The sequence below is a fragment of the Triturus cristatus genome, chromosome 2_1 (genome assembly GCF_964204655.1).
Source record: "Triturus cristatus chromosome 2_1, aTriCri1.1, whole genome shotgun sequence".
Taxonomy (NCBI): domain Eukaryota; kingdom Metazoa; phylum Chordata; class Amphibia; order Caudata; family Salamandridae; genus Triturus; species Triturus cristatus.
The window spans coordinates 997,783,502-997,793,994 of NC_140581.1; the positions used below are offsets into that span (position 1 = coordinate 997,783,502).

A 10,493-nucleotide genomic window follows, 5' to 3' on the forward strand; every position below is an offset into this window, starting at 1 on the left:
CGTTCATCCTTTGATCTGTCGCCTTCTGCGAGGAGTTCGTTTTTCCAAACCTCCGTTGGCTAAGTATTCAAATTTATGGGATGTTAATGTAGTTCTAAAGCTGTTTTCTGATTGGCCAGATAATTCTGCTCTTTCTCTGAAAATGCTGTCGGCTAAACTTATCATGTTACTTTTCCTTGTCTCGATAAAACGTGTTTCAGATGTTAAAGCCTTGGAGATTTCCTCCAGGCAATTTTCTCCTACAGGTGTTTTGTTCAACATTAATAGAAGGACTAAGACAAATTTAAATTCTGTTTTTACCCTTATTTCCCTTCCCATCCTAAATTATGTGTAGGTGAATGTCTCAAAGTGTATGAACAAAGAACTTTTGAGCTCAAAACGTCCTCTCACTCCCAACTCCTCAATTCTGTTCGTAAACCCCATCTTCCAGATTCCTCTGCTACTCTGGCCCATTGGGTCTGACTCATGTCCCTTGCGGGCATTGATGTCTCTGTTTTCGGAGCTCATTCCACCAGGGGAGCCATGGCCTCCAAAGCTTTTTGGGCAGGCTCTCGCTTGGAGGACATTCTGAGATCAGCAGATTGGTCTAATGACAATGTTTTTCGAATATTTTATTGTAAACCTGTTGTTACTGTTGCTTCTTTGGTAGTGGATATGCTTTAAACGAGCAAAATAGAAGCCTTCGGTCTTGCCATAAAATGTAGATTTTCCTAATACATTATGACGGAAAGTCTTAATTTTATTACCCCTTCAGCGCTGCGCGGATTTCCGCGCGGTGCTGAAGGTTCTGAGCGCGGGCGGGGCCATGACGGAGCTGTTCCGTCATGCGCACAGCGCAACAGACGCTCATGACGGAACCGCTCCGTCATGAGCGTCGAAGGGGTTAAAGACACGGAGGCGAGTATTATCCCACCACAACACTTCTAGCTGTATTTCTCCCTCCCTTTTGCGACTCCAGCGTTGCCTCCAGCATCTTCATGATGGAGCAGATGACCTGCGTAAGCATCTGTCTCTTCCCCGGGTCAAGTCTCCTCCTGCTCTCGATTCTTCTACTGCGTTTCCTGCGGATCGCAGATCCTGGCTGGATGTTGGGCAAACCTTTTGTTCTTGGCCTTTAGCCCTTTCTATTGTTTTTTCTATTGTTCCACTGTTTATTGACTCTATCTGATCTGCTCGCTTGCGAAAAGAGGAATGTTTGCAGTCAGATGTGACGTTATCTATACTAGTGTTCCCTGATTGGTTACAAGGTTTTGGTCTTTTGCGTTCCCATTGGCCATTTGTCTCCCCTTGGTCCTCTGGGAACTGTATTTTCTTACTTATCTTGGCAGCTATGGAAAATAAAGCAAGTTAAGAAAGCATAATACTCGCCTCCGTGTCTTTAAAAAAATTAAGACTTTCCGTCATAGTGTATTAGGAAAATCTACATTAAATACGAGTAGTATTTATGTCCTAGTTTTGTTATGAGGAGAATGTGCCACGGCTGCTTTGCGTTCCCACGCCGACCCTGGTCACGTCACATGAACCTTTCAACTTTAACAGGTTGTGAGTAAGGCTAGCTACTTGGAAATTGCATCATATGCCATCCCACGAAGTTTAAAGACAACTGTTAAGTACGTCGTTGCATTCAACTGCATGCAAAAAGCTATTTTTTTATGCTAATATGTTAGTACTGATCCCTCTCGTCTAATTTTCACAAGTAGGCTGTCGCTCAGCCACAAGGAACGTGATACAATGGCATATGATGCAATTTCCAAGTAGCTAGCCTTACTCACAACCTGTTAAAGTTGAAAGGTTCATGTGACGTGACCAGGGTCGGCGTGGGAACGCAAAGCAGCCGTGGCACAAACTTCGTGGGAGGGAGGGGCTTAAGCAGGTGGGAATTCCTAAAGGCAGCGCGTGACGTGCCATTGCACTCCGGCCTCTATGACGCTCCTGTGCTGTCACAGAAGTGAGCTGAGCAGCAGTCTCGCGAGAAGCGCAGAAGCATAAATAACGGTCGCGCATCATTCTTGAGAACAGAATATTTTTGTCTTGAAGCAGTGGTGGTGAGTTGGTTGTGGGGGTTCATATTTCGACGACTTCAATCGCCGGGATGTAGGAGGTATTTCTCCCTGTTAGGTATTGTTAGCGCAAGGCCTTCGTCGCCTCTGGAAGAAGTGGTGATTTATTTATTTTTTGACATACGCGCTGCAACATTTTCCTCTGTAGCGCTTAGAGGCTTCACTCGTAAACTTTAAGCGGGTAGTAGGGGGCGCTCGCTGCACTCTTCCTGTGTGACCGAGTATCCGAGGTCTCCACAGGGATTCCTGGCAGGATTTTAAGTGGGCCGGGTCCTGCTGTTGCAGAGCACCGACCGTTCTATAAAGGAAGTGCTGAGACGGGTCCCTATCGAGCTTACCATTTTCGCCCTCACCAAAAGACAAAAAATCTTAACTCTGCGTGCAACCCTTCACTGCCTTTGATGTAACTTCAAAGACACTCGTTATAGTTATTTCAGAAATTAAGTATTTTCAATATTCTAAACAACAAAGCCATAGTTGTTGCTCTGTTATCTTGGGCAACTAACCGCCATTGACAAAACTGATAGTCCTGGCTTGTTGTATGTTACTTGTGGTTCTGTATATCTGGTTGCATTGACTGAAGCAGCAAAATACCAGTCAGGGATACACTATCCTACGCGTAGATTTTCAGTTTACGTGTTTTTAAGCCACGCCTTTAATTACGTCGGTTACGCCCTTTGATAGGACTCTTCTCCCCCCCCCCCCCCCCCCCCCTCCTTGCTCCTGATTTTCAGCGGTCTTAAGCAGATAGGCTTCACTCTGAACAGCGTATGTGCAGCCCAGGAGCGTTTATGATCCTCTTGAGATTGAGGGAGGGGACCGACACTAAGGCTAATTTTAGTTAGCACATGTGGATATAGGTAAAGAGAACGCGGCAAACCACTAAATCCCTGTTTTACTGTCGCATGTTGAAAATGTGACCTATTTGCTTAAACGGTAAGATGAGCCTGTGCATTCCTGGCCTTTTGATTTCGCTCGAGGTCTCACAAAGGTGGGCATTAAAGTCTAAGGTGTTTCGCTGTTCCACGCCACTGAAAATTCCCTCTTACATTGCTTTATTAGTCAGGGATTAGATGTGGCCCATCCCTATTCTAATTAATGTTATCATGTTAACCATGTTTTGCAGTGTCGCCCGAGGGCATGGTTTTTCTGTCGGGAGTTGCCGGGTTTTTCTCGATCCTTTGCTAATGTTTATTAGTGGTGTAAGTAGTAGAGTTGCTACTGTGACTTTCTCATTACTTTGCTAATCTTTTATCCGTTCAATAGGATTTGCGATACCACGATGTCTTCTGTAGCAGTTGAGCATCCACAGGTAATGGCTGGGTTTATTAATTTGCTTTTATATTTTGAGTTTAGTAAAACCAGTGACACTTTTCTAGATTTGCAATGTCTGTTTCTTAAACAGAATGTGGTGTCACGCGTGATCAGCCTCCCCCTTATTAGCTCCACCTATGGCATGGTGTCCTCGGTCTACGCCAACACAAAGGAGAACCATCCCTACCTGAGGTCGGTCTGTGAAGTGGCAGAAATGGGAGTATTGACCGTCACTAACATGGCTATAACCAGCGCCAAACCAATACTTCAAAAGATGGAGCCTCAGAGTAAGTGAAGCTAAAGGCTGATTATTGGCTTGACGACCCCCCCCCCCCCCGTGGAAATGTTACATGCAGTGCTGTTGCTCCAGGTTTAAACTTCTTTCACTCTTTGTTAAATTAACCATGCTTGATCTGGGTGGGTAGATGGACTTCAGTTCGTAAACTGTCTTACTCGCCCTACTGTTCCAATTTGTGAATGCATCCCTTGAAAGTAGCGATGTAAGCCACTTGAAGGGCGGTAGCTGCACCTCTCAGCTTTTCCCCATGGTAGCCTTGCTGTGGCATAGCTATTATAATTGAATAGGTACGCAACCGTTTAAGATTCCAGTATGTTCCAGAAGTATGGCGACTTTAAAGTTGGCAGACTTCAGATAAATGTTAATCTAATGGTTGACTACGGAAGAGTCTGAAAGTTTTGTTTAGTGTTGCTCATATTTAAGTAATGGCTGTAACACTACCATCCAGATTCTCCTTTGCATATTGATTTTGTTGAAATGTTGGCATTTTTGTTAAATGTCTTGGCTTGGTGTACCCTACCTGTCTTTACTATCAGATGGGTCAGTTTGAGGTGCAGGCCAAACATTTTCTCTGGAGAAGTGCTCTTCGTGTTGGGAAGCTTGTCTCAGATGGAACTCTATATAAACAAAAAAAAAACTCCTGTCATCAATTCATATAATCTCGTATCAACCATAAGATAATACATCTCGATTATCAAATCAACCCTACTCTTATCAAGGCCTAGGTATAACCTTGATTATGCTTGTGGGCACGATTTGAGCAGTAAGGAATTGGATTTTAAACTGACATGGTTCTGTACAACCAAGGACTTAATTTAGCTTTGGATGCAAATGCTCCTTAAATTATCGGTTGGACGCATTTAGCTTTCAAGACTGTTAAGCAGGGTATCTATCAGTGCTGTTCCAGTTAAATATACATTTTCATAGGGCAGAAATGAGAGCTTTAATTTTTGATGTTTAGGCTGTCGCTTTAGTTTTGACGGCAGCAGGTCAGTGATGCAGCTTCAACTTTTAGCCTTCCTTGAGACATGGATTAGTTGATCAATAAGGGGAATTACCTTATTGGTCTCGAGATTGTGGTGGGCATGGTTTGAGCTCACAACTAGCTCTGCATTAAATGTTAATAGCTAGTAAGTTATGTACCCTCCTTGATTTCAGATTATAAAGTCATCCCACACAAGTGCTGCGGACTCTACATAATGGCGGAGTCTCCTTCCCGGATGATAGGGCATGATACTGGGCCACACCTCTAACAGCCATCAACGACTGGGTTCTAATCACCTGACATTGACAGTTGGAAAAGGAGGGTCTGAGCGCGATCGCACAAGCTTTTTCTGTATGTGGACAGGGTGTCAGACAGTTGCTGGCAACACAGGTGGCATTGGAGGCATGGGCTAAGGCAGGATTCCTCAACCTTTGTCATCTGAGCTGCTGATGAGCGAATATCATCCCAAGTTAGTAATATTGCAGTTCTAATAGTAGCCACATTGGACAAGATCACTTTAGTGACCACTAGGTCCAAGATTAGCAGCAGTGATCCCCTCAGTGCATCAACCAGAATAAAGTTTGTTAATTTGGAATGCCTACACGTAGGTAGTATATGCTAGCTGCAGTGCCCATGGCACAAAAGTAATCGTATCAGTAATAAGTCTCTGCACATGATTCTTAGTCAGATACAAACTGAATGGTTTAAACTGTATGAAACTTAATTTTCAATGTTTTCAGTTGCAGTTGCGAACGACTATGCATGTATGGGTCTTGATAAGATAGAAGAGAAGCTACCAATATTGTATCAGCCGTCAGACAAGGTAAGTTTCAACAATACAGATGCAAGATGGTGGTGGTATTTATATATGGTTAGCTATACTGACTGTGCATGCCCTTATCTGGGTCTGTAGTTGAGAATTCCTGTAATTTGCTGCTGCTAATGCTAAACTTCCATGCTGTGCAGCTTATTTCAATCCTTATTGTATGTACTTTTGTAATTGAGGGAACTTGCCTATTCAGGCAATTTTTTTTTAATGTTTAAGCTATACATTGAATAAAATATATAGAGATTTATGCTCTTGTACTTTTCAATAGATTGTGTCCAAAGCCTCCAATATGGTTGTTGGTGCCAAAGAAGCCTTATCCATTACAGTAACGGGTGCCAAAGATACTGTGGCTCATACAATCACTGGTGTGGTCGACAAGACCAAAGAAGCTGTTCATGAGAGCGTGGAAATGACAAAGTCTGTTGTACATGGCAGTATTAACACTGTGCTAGGCAGCCATGTGGTGCAAATTGTGAATAATGGTGTGGACACAGCACTCACCAAATCTGAGACTCTAATAGACCAGTATCTCCCACTGACTGAGGAAGAGTTGGGTGAGTACATCTGCAGATTTGTTTATTTAATCCCCCGTAAGTCTGTCTATACTTGTAGTTTGATTTTTGCTGGTATCTGGAAAACCTATTGTGTTCCATCCTGTTTGTGGTGGTGAATGGACTTTCTGGGCCTGCTGTGCAGGGAAAGGGCTGGCTATGGAGCCTTGGTGTTGGCTGCTGCTCACTTTGCCATCACATGTTTCTCTTAGCTCTCTGCGGGCCCTTGGCTAGTCCTTGTGTTGCCACGGTTGGTCAGGCTGAAAAGTGTCATTTGATCCACAGTCCACTTCAGACAGAAGCCTTTAGTTGGCGCACAAATTTCACTGGTCTTCCCACTATTCTCCGTTTATATACTCCCTACTGGGCCTCATCTTCCTAGACTTCAACTTGCTCTTTTCCTGCCATATGTCAACATCCCATTCCTGCACTGAACACTTTTCTGCCCCCCCCCGTCTGTTTTCAGACCACATTCTGTTGGCTCTTAAAACATAGACCATTCAGGCTTGTCCTCACACCCGTAGTTTGTCTTCAGATACTCTTTTATGCCCATAAAAAGTCACAAAGCACCTCAAAGCCCAAGAACTTAAATAGTCTTGACCCCTCTAGACACCCTCCACTATCCTCTTCCTGGGCAGCACAATCCATGGATGCCCACGAGTCCACCTTCCTTTCCTCTTTCTCCCTCCCCCCCCCCCCCCCCCCCCCCCCCCCCCACCCCGTAGCATTCCCAGTGATTGTTTCCTTACGCTGAAGCACCCAGAGTGCCCCCCAGAAGCATAACCAACTTGGCTTCCTTGGAATATGTACCCCCCCCCCCCCCCGTCCATTTTTCCTTCCAAAGATCTAAATTACACCACTGGGCGCACTATTGCTTTAAAAAAGTTTTTGTTAAGCTATACATAACATAAGCTGCCTTGTGCTTACAAGGTGTCGATTAAAGTGAGCATAGGTATCTTTTAAAAAAAAAAAGTAACATGCCTCCTGCAGTTTAGGACCACGTTAGTGTCTACAGCACTACATATAAACCTACATTTTTCCAGGTTACTACCCTAGTAGGATAGGATGGTGGTTTAATTTGGTTATTGCAGAGACCCTTGTGTAACTTGCAGGTGGTTACTCTGTGGGGGGGGGGGAGGGGGATGATGCAGCAAAGATCTCATATGAGTTACTTATTATACGTTTGAGGCCTTTCATGGCTGACAGACTTGCAGTCTCAGGACACTTATAAAATACTTTAGAGTTCGGTAGTGGTACTACGCAATGCACTAAACAATTGAGTTTGTTTTGCGATATGAATGGTCTTCGTTTGGTTTGTTCATTTATGTCCACATTTGAAATTGAATACAAACTTTTTGTTCCTTTTATTTTACCAAGGCAGGTTACTAAATTTGTCTTGTTACTTAGTTCTCCAAAAAGCTAATGACCCTTCTAACACTTGACATAACTTGTTCAAGCTAAAGTTAGTTGGTGTTTTATAAGGGGCTGGGGAGCTTTTTTTTGTTTTTTTGTTCCCTAATCGTGCTGCACTTGCTTCACACAGGAGCTGGTTAAATTGCTCCCCCTTCCCACTTATAATGGTTACTCTGATTGCGGGACATTATTCTCTTCACTTCCCTTGATGCATAAGTATGGTTTAAAGTGTAATGAGTTGGCATGTTATGGTCCTAAATTAAGTACCTTGTAATTTGCTTTTGTTTGCAGCTGCAGAAGCTGCATGTGTGCAAGGCTTTGAAGATGGGGCTCAGAAGCCAAACTACTATTTTCGAATAGGATCCTTGTCAAGCAAAGTTCGGAAGCGTGCCTACCAGCAAGCCATAGCCCGGTTGAGTGATGCAAAATCCAGGAGCCAGGAAGCAATTTCTCACCTCCACCGTACAGTTGCCCTGGTAAGAAAAGCATTGCCACTGCGCTTATCCCTCTAGATGTTTACTTGTGTCTAGTGTTGTGCTGAAAGTCCGTACCCTCTTATTAGAAATTTCTTTCATACCACTTTTGTTCCAACTCGGTGGGGTTGGCAATGTCCCTTAAACCTTTTCTGCATTCAATGCCTGCTGTAGTTTCCTTTCAATCTGACCCGTTAGACAGCTAGCATTCAAAATCGGCACAAAACTGGACTTGCAATGTGGGGATTTCTTATTGGTACTGCAGTGGTAAACTATCCACATTGACTGTACTCTGGTTACTTTCTTACTGTTTTATCTGTTAACTACTGAACTGTAACACAAGGCATCAATGCACTTTCTTCTTTAGATGGAATATGCACGGAATAACCTGGATAGCGCCAACCAGAAGCTGCATGATGCCCAAGAAAAGCTTTATCGGTCTTTGTTGGATTGGAGCAAAAGCACGGGCCAAAACTATGGCGAGGAGTGTAACGGCACAGAGGTAAATCTGCACTTGCCTGATCTCCAGATTAGTGCCTTGATTAGGAATTCGTTGTGCGGGAATGTAGTGCTATTTATACTTTCGATTTGTGGATGCTTCCTGCAGCAGTGTGCATTGAACTGAAGTTCTGCATAATCCTGCAAGAAGCTGCTGCGACTAGATTCCTGTGCTTAAACTGATGCCAGTATAGGCATTTTGTAAGCCTAATACATGTAGCCTTGTTCAAGTATTTAATTTGTGTTTTTTTTTTTTTTTTTTCCTAGGATGTTGAGTCTCGTACCCTGGCGATTGCCCGCAACCTTACAAAACATCTTCAGACCACCTGCATCACTTTAGTGTCCAGTATACACGGCCTGCCCCACAACATCCAGGAACAGGCTCACCACATGAGCGCAATGGCTGGCGATTTGTACCAGAACTTCCACTTGGTCTCCTCTGTCAGAGAAATCTCTGACCACGTTCTTGCGACCACTAAAGGACAATTGGACAAAATGAAGGTTTCACTGGATAATATGGTGGACTATGTTGTGAACAACACACCACTCAACTGGCTGGTGGGTCCCTTTTATCCCCAGTTGGGTGGCACTCCTCATACTGAGGAAAAGAACGAAGGGGAGAAGACTAACAGCCAGCATGCATGCCAAAGTTAGTAGCATGTGCACTGCAGCACTCATGTCTGTATAATTATGGCAAGTTATCTGCTACCTCTGGAGCATGGCTCAACTAATCGTGATGGACGAGTTAGACATGCAAGGCATAAAAGCTTGCGGAGAGCACTTGTATGACCATATTTGTATTTACCTTTGAGGTAATTCACTGAATCTTGCCGGTTACTGGTCTTTATTGAGCACTTTTTGTACCGCACATGATTTTCTGGTGGACATGCTTTTGTAAGTGCTACGGTATTATAAATCCTACTTGGTTGTAGATTTCATACTGGGTCACCATGTATTGTGTATTTCTAGTAATAAACCATTTTAGCAGCATACTGTCTCCAGTGAACACTGTGTTCTCTTGGGTGAGTCTTTAGGTGGCACACTTAATCATTCTGATAAAATGACTAGTGTGCATACCTAATCGTAACTGATGGAGGGCTGGGCCAACTTAACAATCCCTCAAGTCTATCGCATGTAACAGTTTAGCATGTGCCACCTCATGGTTGCTAACTCCTGTGAAATGAATTGTTGGACCATGCTTGGATATGCAAGTGTGGGGGTGATTGGGCTATGTGTGCCACGCTTTCAACTCTAAGCACACCTATTGGGTTTGCGGTGCAAACAGTGAAGTAACGAACTGGAGCAAATCTAAAGTAAAAGGGAAGGAGTGTGGGATGCTGGGATAGATAACAATTGAAGAATTCAGTACAAGAAGGCCTCTGCAGAAGATTAGTTTAGTCTTGAGACAATTAATGTTGTCGAGCACAGGGACGGCTCTAGGGCTGTGCAATTGGTGCCACCGCACCAGGTGCTGACTTTGGGTGGAGGCGTCCTTTCAAAAGCACCTGATGCCGCGTACTTTGTCCCAGCAGTTTTCAGACCTCAATAAAAAATGACAACTCCGGTGATTAATGTTCTTCCTGGAGAGACTGGAGGTTTGTTTAGTGGAAGTTTTGACTCATAATGCAGAGGGTTAATATGCCTGCTGCGAATTGTCATTCACATCAAAGTGCATATAATATAAATAGGTCTATGGGTTACTGCTTTTGTCGGAGATCCTTTTGTTACTTGCAGTTTAAAAGTTAAAATCCTAATAGAGCAGTAAGATACTAACTGCCCTCAAAGAGCTGCATGCAAACTGCAAGGGAAATATTAGAGCTATATTTTTGCCAGTCTTTTGTTCCCCTAATTGCAAAAGGGGTTAATTTGGGTAGAATCAATTCTCATTGAAGACGACCCCTAACAATGGGGTTACATTTTAAATTTGGAATTGCCTTCCTTATGCTCTGGTATTAGTAACATCTACATTTTGGAAGCCTGTTTTTTATTGTAGGACATGACATTCCATTATATGATATTCCTGACATTCCATTCAATGGCATTCCTTTTCCATGACATTTCTGACATTCCTG

The 10,493-nt window shown here is 43.6% G+C and overlaps 1 protein-coding gene across 3 annotated transcripts; it reads left to right on the plus strand.

Annotated features, from left to right (window-relative positions):
• The first annotated feature begins 1,928 nt into the window (after positions 1-1,928).
• Positions 1,929-9,411, plus strand: LOC146866210 (perilipin-2-like). Of its 3 annotated transcripts, none has more exons than XM_085634555.1 (8): positions 1,929-2,045; positions 3,327-3,372; positions 3,466-3,661; positions 5,398-5,480; positions 5,755-6,040; positions 7,742-7,926; positions 8,291-8,425; positions 8,689-9,411. In XM_085634555.1, the coding sequence occupies exons 2-8, from the start codon at positions 3,343-3,345 to the stop codon at positions 9,073-9,075; spliced, it is 1,302 nt and encodes a 433-aa protein (XP_085490681.1). In that variant the 5' UTR covers positions 1,929-2,045; positions 3,327-3,342; the 3' UTR covers positions 9,076-9,411. The 3 variants fall into 3 exon arrangements, with proteins under 3 accessions (XP_085490681.1, XP_085490689.1, XP_085490698.1); XM_085634563.1 differs by having other exon boundaries at positions 2,014-2,045; positions 3,440-3,661; XM_085634572.1 differs by lacking the exon at positions 3,466-3,661 and having other exon boundaries at positions 2,019-2,045.
• Positions 9,412-10,493: the final 1,082 nt, after the last annotated feature.

What these genes read in the sequence shown, in the direction of transcription:
- LOC146866210 (XM_085634555.1), top strand. Translation starts at nt 3,343, where the DNA reads ATGTCTTCTGTAGCAGTTGAGCATCCACAG. An exon ending in TGTATCAGCCGTCAGACAAG is followed by an intron (nt 5,481 to 5,754) that starts GTAAGTTTCAAC and finishes ACTTTTCAATAG; the next exon opens with ATTGTGTCCAAAGCCTCCAA. An exon ending in TCCACCGTACAGTTGCCCTG is followed by an intron (nt 7,927 to 8,290) that starts GTAAGAAAAGCA and finishes TTTCTTCTTTAG; the next exon opens with ATGGAATATGCACGGAATAA.